The sequence below is a fragment of the Danio rerio genome, chromosome 18 (genome assembly GCF_052040795.2).
Source record: "Danio rerio strain M-AB ecotype USA chromosome 18, GRCz13ab, whole genome shotgun sequence".
Lineage (NCBI taxonomy): Eukaryota > Metazoa > Chordata > Actinopteri > Cypriniformes > Danionidae > Danio > Danio rerio.
In genome coordinates, this window is record NC_141038.1 from 33,100,722 (window position 1) to 33,115,000 (window position 14,279).

The window sequence follows — 14,279 nt, forward strand, 5'->3', positions numbered from 1 at the left end:
GGAGCTCCTTCACGAGACTCCCCACTTGTAAACAATCGCTCCATCTCCAGGCTCGTGTGGCTCTCGGTCCCGCCCAGACTTGTCAGGGCTACCAAGCCGACCAATCACAGAACTTGTGCTACGCATCGTTGCGATGTGTAGTTACATTTTTTTGAGAGGTGCGCGTCAGCGACACCGATGGCCAGGCAAAGGGCTATACGTCAACGCGTAGGCTGCGCAGTAGCATACGTGTGCGCTTGATGCAGAAGCATACATTTTTTGGCCCGCCGAATACATTGGGCCAAAGAGGGCCAGCTGGGGCTTCGGGGCGGAGTGAAAGGAGAGGCGGACTTTGCCTGAGTTGTTAAAGATGGCATTTCTTCATTACACTAGTTTTCCCATTGCACATGAGTACACGCGGCCAACAAATTTATTATAAAGGGAAAGAACACAAATAGCTGGTCAGTTTAAGATAGGCTATTCCATAAAACACCTTATAGGCTGGGGTCTTTATGATAGTTTTTGTCAAGTTTAATAGGTGTGTTTGTGCGTGATACGCCACATTGTGAGACCTGTGTGTGTGTGTGTGTGTGTGTGTGTGTGTGTGTGTGTGTGTGTGTGTGGCCAGGCGAAAGAGCGCTTGCTTGACAGCTCTGTTGGTGCCGCAAGGGGCTTTTATAAACTTCTAAAAACGTGGACATAAAAAAAGGACAAACTTTTATAAACATGTCCACTTTTGGAGGCTCAAAACAATAGTGTCATATTTCGATAAAATAGCCTAAGCTATATTTGAATAATTTAAAGAATTACAAATATCGCATATAATAAAATCACATTCAATAAATAAACAAATATAAAACAAAAGCTATTTATAACAATTTAGGTATATACAATACATAAACGAAACCGTTTTAAGCCATATATACTTTAATTTTACAAAGGCCTCTGTGAAAAATAGATTTAAATTTTTTTTAAAAACAATAAACGCCGGAGGAGGTTAAAAATATTATTTAAAAAGTATTTGAATACGATGATATTAATCAAGTCTTGCAAACAGAGCTTTTTTTGTGTAAGTGAAAGCAGAATCTAGCCTACCTTTTTTTTCTGTCACTCAGTCCTGCGCAGCGCCGCTTTAAATGCATTGGGGAAAAGTCCAAACACAAAATGTGTTCTATATACTCAAACAAGTGCTTATGTTTTTATATGATGTGGTAAAATTCATTCATTCATTCATCTTCTGCCGCTTTTCCGGGGCCGGGTCGCGGGGGCAGCAGTCTTAGGATAGAACCCCAGACTTCCCTATCCCCAGACACTTCCTCCAGCTCCTCCGGGGGGATCAGGCCAGGCCAGGCCAGGCCAGCCGAGAGATATAGTCCCTCCAGCGTGTCCTGGGTCTTCCCCGAGGCCGCCTCCCGGTGAGACATCCCTAGGTAGGCGTCCAGGAGGCATCCGAAACAGATGCCCAAGCCACCTCAGCTGGCTTCTCTCGATGTGGAGGAGCAGCGACTCTACTCCGAGCTCCTCCCAGGTGTCAGAGCTTCTTACCCTATCCATAAGAGTGCGCCCTGCCACCCTTCGAAGGAAACTCATTTCGGTTGCTTGTATCCGAGATCTTGTCCTTTCGGTCATGATCCAAAGCTCATGACCATAGGTGAGAGGAGGAACGTAGATTGACCGGTAAATCGAGAGCTTTGCCTTTCGGCTCAGCTCCTTCTTCACCACAACGGACCAGTACATCGACCGCATTACTGCTGCCGCTGCACCAATCCGCCTGTCAATCTCTCGTTCTATCCTTCCCTCACTCTTGAACAAAACCCTGAGATACTTAAACTCCTCCACCTGGGGTAAGGACTTTCCCCCAACCTGGAGATGGCAAACCACCTTTTTCCGGTGAAGCACCATGGCCTCGGACTTGGAGGTGCTGATTCTCATCCCAGCCGCGTCACACTCGGCAGCAAACCACCCCAGTGCATGCTGAAGGTCCATGTCTGATGAAGCCAACAGACCAACATCATCTGCGAATAACAGATGAAATTCTGTGTTCCCCAAACCGGACCCCCTCCAGCCCAAGGCTGTGCCTTGAAATTCCTTCCATAAAAATTATGAACAGAATTATTGAGAAGGAGCAGCCCTTCCAACATGCACTGGAAACAAATCTGACTTATTGCCGGCAGTGCGAACCAGACTCCTACTCTGTTCACACAGGGACGAGACGGCCCTCAACAGATCGCCTCTGACCCCATACTCCCCGAGCACCCTCCACAGAATGCCGTGAGGGACACGATCGAATGCCTTCTCCAAGTTCACAAAACACATGTGGACTGGTTGCGCATACTCCCATGAACCCTCGAGCACCCTGGTGAGGGTATAGAGCTGGTCCAGTGTACCACGGCCCGGACGAAAACCGCATTGTTCCTCCTGGATCCTAGGTTCAACCATTGGCCGAATCCTCCTCTCCAGTACCCTGGCATAGACTTTCCCCGGGAGGTTGAGAAGTGTGATCCCCCTATAGTTGGAGCTTACCCTCCGGTCCCATTTCTTAAAAATGGGAACCACCACCCCAGTTGCCCAGTCCAAAGATACTGTCCCCGACCTCAATGCGATGTTGTAAAGACGTGTCAGGCACGACAGCCCCACAACATCCAGAGACCTAAGATACACAGGGTGAATCTCATCCACCCCCGCTGCTTTGCCACTGCGGAGCTTGCAAACTACCTCAGTGACCTCAGCTTAGGTGATGGGCGAGTCCACCCCTGCATCCCCAGTCTCTGCTTCCTCGATGAAAGACATGTCGGTGGGGTTAAGGAGATCCTCAAAGTATTCCTTCCACCACCCGACAACATCCCCAGTTGAGGTTAACATCTCCCCACTTCCGCTGTAAACCGCGTCGATGTGGAAATGCTTTCCCCCCTGAGGCGCCAAACAGTTTGCCAGAATCTCTTTGGGGCCGACCGATAGTCTTCCTCCATGGTCTCCCCGAACTCTTCCCAGGCCCGAGTTTTTGCTTCCGCAACCACCCAGGCTGCAGCACGCTTGGCCCGTCGATACCCATCAGCTGTCTTGGGAGTCCTACAGGCCAACCAAGCCCTGTAGGAATCCTTCAGCTTGCCGGCATCCCTTACTTCCGATGTCCACCACCGGGTTTGTGGATTGCCACCCCGACAGGCACCACCGACCTTACGACCACAGCTTCTCACGGCTGCATTAACAATAAAGTCGGAGAACATGGACCACTCAGTCTCCATGTCTCCAGCCTCCCTCGGGATCTGGTCAAAGCTCTTCCGGAGGTGAGAATTGAAAATCCCTCTGACTTGGGGTTCAGCAAGAAGTTCCTAGAGGACCCTCACAATACGCTTGGGCCTACCAGGTCTGTCCAGCTTTCCCCCTTGCCAGTGGATCTAACTCACCACCAGGTGGTGATCAGTTGACAGCTTTGCCCCTCTCTTTACCCGAGTGACCAAGACATACAGTCGGAGATCAGATGATACAACCACAAAGTCGCACATTGACCTCCGCCCTAGGGTGTCCTGGTGCCATGTGCACTGATGGACACCCTTATGCTCGAACATGGTGTTCGTTATGGACAAACTGTGATTAGCACAGAAGTCCAACAACAAAACACCACTTGGGTTCAGATCAGGGAGGCCGTTCCTCCCAATCACGCCTCTCCAGGTATCACTGTCTTAAGCAAGCCCAATGTGGTAAAATTTTGAAATGAAAATTTAAATGTAGAGCTTTATTAGTGAATAGCTGCTGAGCACAACAAATATGGCTAAATTTTATTAGGCTACTTGCTCTTATGTGCTGAAACACTTAACACGACGTCTATCAAAACAAAGATGTTAAAAAATAAATTTCATACCACGCATGTGCATATACACATATAATGTAATGCTGTCAGGTAACGTGTCATTAGTTTGTTTGGGTTGTCTTCATTTTAATCATTTCGTGATGATGCGATGGTGTGCTTTATCTGCCTTATTACCGCTGAAGTGGGTGGGTCGTGTGACGTTTTGATTTGGGGGATGTTTTGGGGGCGGGGTTTGCGTGACACGCTGCGAGGTACTAGCCTGACAGTGGAAAAGCTACATGATTTCAGCCTCATTACTTAACCTCTCGGGCGATTGGCCTGGCCCGATAAAAGCCCTGGCTCGCACTGGCCCGACAGTGGAAATGCAGCTATTTACCGTGAGAACCTCATCTGTATTCCCAAATGCAATGACTTCAGTTTTCTCTTTTTTAACTGAAGAAAGTTTTGGCACATCCAATTGATAATTTCATCAATGCATTGGCAGAGGGTGTCAATGGGGCTGTAGTCATTAGGCAGTAAGGCTAAGTAGATCCGAGTGTCATCAGCATAGCTGTGGAAGGATATTTGGTTCCAAAGATTTTGAGTTTTAAAACAAGCAATTATTTGCCAATGAGGTAAGAAAAATAATCTAATGAGATATAATCTCAAACAGAAGCTTTTCGCATCACTTAATTTTTTTATGCCATTTTTCTTGTCTAGTCTTGTTTTAACATTTTTTTAGGAATTTGGACTGGATTCGAGACAAAATTACTTAGAAAAGCTTTTTTGCAGTGCAACTATACATGACAACAGATTGAAAAATAATGATCCAAAAAAGGTGTGTGAATAAAAATGTGTCTTTAGTCTTGCAATGCAAATTAACTATACCCCAGCTGCTTTACTACTGTTATTAACCTTTTCACTGGTGAGTTTAAAATATTCTATCTGGCCCCTGGAGTGAGTTTTGTTTGGTGATCATTATTTTAGAACATTCACCTTTAATTTTTCTGCGGCGATGCGTCATGTTTGTCATGGGACACACCACAGCCACAATGCCGCTGTATGACAGATGTATGCATTTTATTATACTTTTTCGTTTTAATAAAAAAATGTACACGATTGGTCATCATGTCATCAGCTACCTGATATTTCAATTTACAAAACTGTGTAAGTGAGTGCTTTTTGTTGTTTAAAAAATGTATAAATGATCTTGATTGTAATCTATAACGTGAGATAGGCATCGCCATGTTTATTTGCGGCCGCGCGCATGCCTCTTTCACAAAAGTAAAACACACAGAATTCAGCAAGTAAATTCATCACTTACTCCCAAAATGCATTCAAGCAAGTGGCTGGAAATAGTAAAATACTAAAAATAAGTATTGCTCTTAAATGTTTAATAACTTTTGATCCGCTGATCCGATTCATACAATTCAAAGATTGGCATAAAGAAGAGAATCTCAGCTTTCCAGTGCTGTATCACATAACGCGGACTTTCAGAGGCTCCGGAATCAGTGCGGTTACGTCATCAAAATTTGACAACGCTGATTTGACAAAGAAACGCTCGTCACTGTGTCTCCGGACAAACCAGACATGATACATTGATGCATTGTCCCTCCTCCATGCCCAGATTGGTTCAAACTCGCTATATTACAACCAATAAGCATAGGTTTCGCTTTTGTTTGTGAACCAACAGTGAGCTTTTTGAACAACACGGAATGAGAGATAGGCATACATTTATGCGCGGCTGAATAAAACGCAAAAAAAAAAGTTTTGCATGAAATAATTCTCATACTAAGTACTTTTGCATCCACAGCAGCACAGAAACATGACAAAACAGTGACACAGCAAAGACGAACTGCTGCCCTTGCTGTTTTCAAAAGACGCAAATGAAGGTGCAGCTGTTTGTGTCCATTGCAGACAACCATATCCAAATCCATATCCACAGACAACCATATCCATGCTGGCACATAAAACCTAAGGATGTTCCATATTGAATCTAGTTTCGTTATGTAACTATTTATAGTATAGTAAATATTTATATCTATTTTTTACTGAGGATTTGCACCATGTTTATTTGGACTTTATTTGGACTTTGACACATTATTTATTATTTTCTTATTTTTTTATTTGTTCATTGTAAGTGGTGTTGTTTATAGTAACTGAAAATATATTATTTGGAAAAAGTCAAATTTGCTTCACTGTTCTATTATTTTGTAACATTTGTAACATACCGTATACCGCGAAACCGTCAAACCGTGGTATTGTTTTAGACGATTATCATACCGTAAAAAATTAATACCGTTACAACCCTAGTGCGTGAGAAAGGCAGAGTGCTTTCACTCTGCTCTACGCTCAACTAAAGTTTTTTTTTTTTTTTTTTTTAATAATCAAACGTCTCTGTGTTGCGCCACATGGCGAATCAATTATGAAATTCATTGCCAACGCTTTAAGTAATCAATTTTAATTGATTTAATCTATTCGTTGTTGCAGTCTTGCAAACATTTCTAGATTTTGTGGCCATACTTAATTCCAAGCTACTTGGCTAAATCTCATTAGACATTGCTGAGGTGAACGCTGTGACCCAAAATATGTTACTAATGGGACTCTTTGATGACTCTTTGCCACAGGTTCTTTATGATTCTAGTGAGCTCTTGAGTGAAATGCAGATGGCATCGTATCTAGGTATTGGCTAACCAGTTCTGAGCCTCAGCTGCTACTTACCAGAACTACAGGGCAGAGAGAAATGGAGATCACATGGCAAAGTTTGAAAGTTGGACAGGTGGTTTTCCTAATTGATATTCAACTCCTATGAGCACGGTGGCCTGTGGGAACTATTAAAGAGCCCTGTGCAGGAGCTGGTACACAAGGCCTGTTGTAAAACCTATTCTGCTTTCTCAAAATGATGAAGATACAGACTTTTCAGATGGCATTTTTAAGGTGTATAGTTTACTGATAATTGGGAATGTTAAAAAAGGCCACCTGGATTAAATAAATAATACATAAAATAAGTTGTCAATTTTTCTTACTTTCTTCTATTAGTGGTTCAACTTGCTGTATTTGGATGCAGGTGAAAGTGCAAATGTGCTTTTTCTGTGTGTTCATGCGACAAATCTAAGTAACCATGTCAATATTACTGAGTGAACATTTAACTGTTGAATTCAGATCACGCTATCCATAATAGCATGCTCTGTGAAATATATGCTGCATCATTTTGATTAGGTTTACCTCATTAGTTTACATTATTATGTGTGTTAATTGTTAAATAATTGGGTTTCCCTTATCACTTTTTTACTTATTCTTTGTCGGATTATCATACTGGAATCATTTTCCATATTTGACCGCCAATATAATTAAAATAGACAAACTGACAGAAGAGTATTCCCCATCACAATTATATTTTGTAAATGTGTTACATATTATTCCAAAGGCATGCATCTTTAAACATAAAATGCATGTGATGCTTTTATCAGGAAACTATATGCAGTTCAGGAGAGCACATGATAAAAACGGTAACTTTACCACAATGTCATTTTGATTCTGTTGTAATGTCATGCTGACCAAAATACAACTGACTGAAGATTGTGGCTGACAGAGGACCTCATGTAAATATAAAGTAAATTGATTTCTAAGTTGCAAGACTTTGTGAGCACATTAAAGACCCCCCTCCCCTCTAAAAATCTTAGAAGAATAGCACTAAGGGCATAAGCACGCTATGTACAGTTGCCTTGAACCATGTCAAAGCAAGCTTGCCCCCCATCCCCTCTGCCCCGATGGTCTGCACTCACATAGCATTCGAGCTGGAGCATGCTTACGTCATCGATGATGCGCTGGTCAGTTTAACAGAAGAAAAGTGCTCTCGCTCAATGCAGTGAAGATTTCTTAAGTTATCATTTCAGTCGTTTGATTTCCAGTGACACACAGATCAGTCATTTTTGACACTAATAAATAATCATAAAAGTCCTTGTGCTGGAGGTATTAGGAGGTTTGCTAAAGGTGCAGCAGTCATGCAGCGAGGGGTTTGTCTATGTAATAAACTACAACAGTTTGCATTTTTTAAATAGTAAGAATGATAAATAAATCCATATGAAGCAGTCTGTTAAAAGTCACGTCTCATCTTTAGTTTTGAGTTCAGGCCAAAGCCCAAGTAAACCACGCTGTGCCACACCTCATCCAACCGGGCTAGGGCCAGCCAACTGAACCGCACCTGAGCCCGATTCAGATCACTCACACTTCTCAAACAAACCGGGAAATGCGCTTGGGCTCTGTTCAGATAGCTTGATGTGAGTACGCCCCCTAAAAGGCTCACTCTTGTTCCTTCGGTTTATTCCCTGCTTTGTCAGGTTGCCACAGTAAAGTGAACCTATTGCTTTGGCCTATATCAACAGCAGATGCCCTTTTTGCAATAAAAAAAACCCTGAGAGTACAACCCAAATCCACATACTCTTCTATTCACACACTACAACTAATATAATATATCCAATTCACATCATACCACATATCTTTGTCTTTGCACCTGGAGTACCTGGAGTAACCTAGCTTTCTGGTCTAGCAGGGATTTAGTGACCAGTGATCAGTGACCTTCTTGCTGTATAGGCAGTGTGTTGCAGATTATTATGTTTTTCTGGTACCAGTAAACTACTGTTAGCTACCTGAAATTCTTAAGGGTGCATGTCCATCGAATAATACTGAATGCCTAGCACCGCATTGATGCTGTCATTCTAAAAAATGTTGTAGTGTCATTGAAAACAACTGAAAAGCTTTTTTAGGTGTTTTTCTTGTGGATTTTTAAATTAAAATCTAGAATTATGACATGTATGTATATCAAAAATAATAAACTAATAACTTAAGACAACAAGAAAATAAGTCACACTAGTTCTGAAATGTATGAGGTCAATCAAGTTAATGGTTGTGAATTAAACATTTTGGATGATCACTGTAACCAATGTAAGTTTTTTAATCATTTAGACTTAAGCACTGAATTGTGTGTGGATGTATGCACAGGGTTTGTTTGTGGCGTCTGATGTAGAGCAGCTGAAACTTGCCATAGAGGAGTGCAAGAGACTGATCCTGGAACTACCAGAGCATTCAGAGAAACAAAAAGATGCAGTGGTCAAGCTTATCCACCTTCGACTTAAACTACAAGAACTACAGGTTTGTATGATCAGTCAAAATTGCAGAACATAATTTTTCATAAAAGTTCATTGTTCATAAAAGCCATAAATGAACATGCTGAATTTAAATTAAACTGCAAAATCTATTTGACTTAAGTCAAAATTTGTTTTTCAATAGGTACAGTTTTGAAAAAATGTGTAAGTTAAAAAACGTGTGTATATAATTTGAATGTGTATGGGTTTTATAAGCATTAAAGCCCACCTATTTTACCCCTTTTACAAGATGCAAAATAAGCCTTTGGTGTCTCTAGAATGTGTCTCTAAAGTTTTAGTTCAAAATACAAATCAGATAATTTATTATAGCCTGCAACGTATGCCTATTTTGGGGTCTAAGTACAGTGTAGCTATTATGTAGTCTGTGGCTTTAAATACAAATGAGCTGCTTCGCCCCGCTTAGCGCTCCCAAGTGCATGTTTGCTTCACCTGTGTTACATCAGGTATACAGCAGTCAGTGATGGGAACAGACATGGGTGAAACTGAAATACAGCTCATTAGTCAAAATACTACTACTTTTTCATGTATTTGTGGTAGAGTTTATTCAAGCCTTTTTAAATCGATGAGTCGCACACAAATGTTGTTTGCAGTACACACACACACACATGCATATTAGCATTTACCGACACCATGCGGCCATGGAGATTATAGCAATTAAGAATTACATAGCGATTTTACTGTCTTTCTTACAAACATGCTCTGTTTTAAAAACGGTCAAACCTTATAAAACTTTACAGAGTTGGAACAAATATTTTAATCTCGGTTTCTTTGCAAAAAGTGTTCTGTTGACATGTTATAGAAACATGGCACCTATCAATCTGTCCAAACAAAAATGCACTCCTTCATCACGTTACTATTTTAACATTGGGACATTTAAAAAAAGAGACTCACCTGGTTTCCATCACTCTAGTGGACACAGTATACCTACACACAGTTCTTTTAAACAGCTTATTGCTGTTTAAATATATGCAAGTACAGCTGTTGTACTGTATAAAACATAAGTCTCCATTCCTTCTGCTGGAAGATTAGCATCCTGCAAATTTTAACTCCTATATCTTAAACTTACCTAAATCAGCTAATGCAGGTATTTATAAACACACTAGAAACCGCCACATGGGTATGTTGAGGTTAGTTGGAACTAAGCTCTCTGCAAGATGGAGTTTTAGACATCCCAGCCTAAAATTTGTCCATATATAATACAGGTTGCTTCTTTAAAACATGTTTGAGTTTATGTGAGACATCAATATATTCATCTACGTAATTTGGCTTGTACAGAATAATTTAATAATTATAATTATCAAAATAACAAATTTGTTTTGTATTTTTGTGATCAATTTGAACAGGATCCCGAGGAAGATGAGCCCAACCTGCAGGTTATGTTAGAGCATCGCTTCTCAAAGGAGAAGAGCAAGAGTGTGAAACAGATGTGTGACAAGTGTAGCACCATTATATGGGGTCTCATTCAAACTTGGTATACCTGCACAGGTAAGACTATCTTAGCTGAACCCAGTAAAAGTAAATTTTTATTCAAATCCAAACTACCCAATCATTTACTGTTGTTCCAAACTAACACACAGATATGCAGCTCTTTTCCATAACTCAACCTGGAAAAGTACAGTTATTGAAGTGTAGGAAGGGTAGTGCCAGTGATTCGTTAAGCAGTCGGGACTATTCGCCTTAGTCTACTGAGGTCTGTTTTGGCAGCTGAGCCGAACCAGGCAGTGATTGAAGTGCAGAGGATGGATTGGATGAAAGCTGAGTAAAAGGTTAAACTTCCTCAGCTGACGAAGGAAGTACAGTCTCTGCTAAGCTTTCTTCACAATAGAGTCTATGTGATTTTGCCCATTCTGACTAGTGTAACCATACTCTCTTTTGCTCTGCGTTGTGTAGTTAAGGACGAGAGGACACCATTTTGAGTCTGCACAGAGAATGTTATTATGATAGACCAGCACCTTCAGCTCATTACATTAAATGTACACTACTTAGTTCAAGATAAAGGTGGAAAAGACCGCTCAAACAATAGTGTAACAGGTATGGCTGCTTGGACTATACCACCTTGACGTTAACCCAAGATGGGAGAAGAGGTGAATCCACTGTCACTTTGCAGACTCTTTTTACATTTATATTGTGAACACAAAACAATTTTATATGAACAGTAAGTAAACAGGAGGAAAATATAGGGAAATCAGTATGCCTGAAATAATCCTGTTACACTAGCTGTTGTCTATCTGTCAGAAAGCTGGTGATCCAACAGAGAGCTGGGTCAGTTTGTATTCAAGCAGTGATGGGACAATGGTGTTAAAGGCAGAACTGAAGTTCATAAACAGAATCCTTGCCTAGTTTCCTGGTTTGTCCAGATGTTGTAGCGTATAATGCAGCCCCATGTGGACTGCATCATCCATAGACCGGTTTGCTCTATAGGCAAACTGTAGGGGGTCCAGCAGGGGTCCAGTGATGTGCTTCAGATATGCTAGCACCAGTCTTTCAAATGACTTCAAACTTAACAATTCAAAACAAAAAGACTATTTGCAAATTCCATTGTAGTGATCAGCGGTAAAGCCACTAACTAGTGGAAATTAACTTGTGGAAATTAATTTCCAATATAAACAAATGCTGCAGAGTTAACACTAAACTCTGACCCTTTTCTTAAGCTCATCAGAAAGTGGTAATTGAGACAGTGACCATCTGTCTTTTGTTTATCTGAAAGACAAAGGTGTTAAGAGCCCAGAACCTGCAAAACAGCTTCTTGATCCAATTAATTGATCCATAGATCAGAAAACATTTCACAAAAGAGACACAAATGGAATATTTCACTTCATATACCTGTAGATTCAAATGATCATGTATATATTTAATATGCACTGCTTGAAATACTCCACTGTATGAAACTTTGCTTATTAAGGTTTATATATTAATGCTTGGGTAAAGATCAACATCACATAGTGATGTTTAGACTCTGTATATTTTAAATAATGCCTTGGGTAAATTGGATGTGGTTTGGAAAGTGAATAATGCATAGGGAAATATTTAAGACTCCTAAATATTATAATAGTTAACTGGTGGACTTTGACTATGCAAATGCAGGCCACATTATGGATGACACCTCCCAGTGACCAACTCACAGGATCATCCAATCACAATGCTGGATTTGAAAGGTGACATTCTTCAATCCTGCCTCCCAGAGAAAGTATTAAAAGACATTCTCTCAATCAAAGAGAGTGGTCAAAGTGTAGTCGAAAGGTGGTCAAAGGGTAAAAAGTGTGGTCAAGTGTTGTCAAAGTGTGGTTGATGGTGGTTTGCGGGGTTCTGTCCTAGACATCAGAACTCTTGCTGCGTGTTCCAGCAAGGATTTGGTATTTGGATTCACAGTGTTTTTTACAAGGTGTCTGAAACCATAGCTTCAAGACCACCACCTCCAGAAATCTGCGTGTCCCAGATTTCCAGGAACTCTACCTTCAGAGAAAAGACATCGGCGTGTCCCCGACATTGAACCACCACCTCCAGAAATCTCCAATTTCTGTGTGTTCCAGAAGATACAGATTTCTACGCTCAAGGATAAAGACGTCGGCGTGTCCCCGACATCAGACCACCACCTCCACAAATCTCCAATTTCTGTGTGTTCCAGAAGATACAGATTTCTACGCTTAAAGATAAAGACGTCGGCGTATCCCCGACATCAGACCACCACCTCCAAAAATCTCTAATTTCTGCATGTTCCAGAAGATACAAATTTCTACACTCAAGGATAAAGACGTCGGCATGTCCCTGACATCGAACCACCACCTACAGAAATCTCTATTCTGTGTGTTCCAGAAACTACAGATTTCTTCCTCTCTTGGCTCAAAAAAGCCAAGTCTGCTCGTTTCATGCTTCAATATCTGCAAGAAGATCTAACTTCTTCCAGCCACTGCATCAAAGGCAGAAATTAGTCCTTGGCATAGTGTGTTTCAGTATAAAATATTCTAATGAATTAGATGTTTATAACTGGTATTCATTACTAACAAAAACTTCCTCAATTCTTTGTTATTTTAGAATAAGGTTTACTTTAACTAATCACCCTCATTACTCGCCTATGCACTTCATTTATTGTACATTTAGTAATTGTAGTTACCCTTGATTACTATTTTGTTAATAAATACACATTTGTTACAATTGTGTCTTCCTTTTGTTGATAATACAGAAAAAGGCTCTACAAGTCAAACGATCTCATTATCCTTCAGATTTGGCCAGATATTCAATTCAATTCAATTCAGCTTTATTTGTATAGCGCTTTTACAATGTAGATTGTGTCAAAGCAGCTTCACATAAATGGTCATAGTAACTGGAACAGTGTGGTTCAGGTTTTAGTGTTTAAGTTCAGTTCAGTTCAGTTTAGCTCAGTTCAGTGTGATTTAATCATTACTGAGAGTTCAAACACTGAAGAGCCAATTCATCGATGCGTAGCTCTACCAATCGTGAACCATGCGAGGCAGTGGCGACAGCGGAGAGAGAAAAAAAACTTCACCTGATGGGAGTGAAGAAAAAAACCTTGAGGGAACCAGACTCAGTTGGGCACGACCATTTTAATTTCTCCGCTGGCCAAAAGTCTTGTGCAGAGCTTCATTCGCCGTGGTTAAGGCTGGAAGATGGCCTCAGCTAAGACTCGTCTGTCCCTGGAACGTCGCTGGAATCAGACTCATGTTCTCCACTCCCCACGACCATCAGCGCAGCAGCAGCTCAGGATATGGCCTGGTCCCGGATATGGAATCCTTGGGATCATCACGTCGCTGGTCTTGGATCCAATCAGTGACTCTGCATAATCTGAGGACCTTGGGATGAGTATTCCCCGGTGAAAATAGAGAATAAAGAGAATAATTAGCGTAGCTGCTGTTCATAGTGTATATAAGCAAGATGCAGAAGCCTGTGTGGAACCCGCTAGGTGATGCATTGAGTGTATGCTTTACTAAACAGATAGGTCTTTAATCTAGTTTTGAACTGGGAGAGTGTGTCTGAGCCTCGGACGTTATCAGGAAGGCTATTCCAGAGTGTAGGAGCCATGAAAGAGAAGGCTCGACCTCCTTTACTTGATTTTGCTATTCTAGGTACTACCAGAAGCCCTGAATTTTGAGATCTTAAAGAGCGAGTTGGTTCGTAGCGAGACAGAAGGTTGGTTAGATAAATAGGAGCTAGATTATTTAGAGCTTTATAGGTGAGAAGTAATATTTTAAATTCAATACGAAAATTAACAGGCAGCCAGTGTCAGGAGGATAAAATTGGGGTGATATGATCATATTTTCTAGACCTGGTCAGAACTCTGGCTGCTGCATTTTGTACGAATTGAAGTTTGTTAATAGAGGATGCTGGGC

At 41.1% G+C, this 14,279-nt stretch overlaps 1 protein-coding gene and 1 long non-coding RNA gene across 16 annotated transcripts in view; one reads left to right on the forward strand and one right to left on the reverse strand.

Moving 5' to 3' along the window:
• The window catches only part of LOC137488296 (uncharacterized), a 724,224-nt gene that overhangs the window by 616,454 nt on the left and 93,491 nt on the right, over window positions 1–14,279 (reverse strand). The gene's annotated exons all lie outside the window — the stretch shown is intronic.
• def8 (differentially expressed in FDCP 8 homolog) overlaps window positions 1–14,279 on the forward strand; it is a 181,020-nt gene that overhangs the window by 112,915 nt on the left and 53,826 nt on the right. For all 15 annotated transcript variants that reach the window (NM_001328206.1, XM_087291915.1, XM_087291920.1 and 12 more), the window contains 2 exons: window positions 8,771–8,920; window positions 10,278–10,419. In NM_001328206.1, the coding sequence (NP_001315135.1) occupies window positions 8,771–8,920; window positions 10,278–10,419 (292 nt within the window). The remainder of the gene's footprint in view (window positions 1–8,770; window positions 8,921–10,277; window positions 10,420–14,279) is intronic.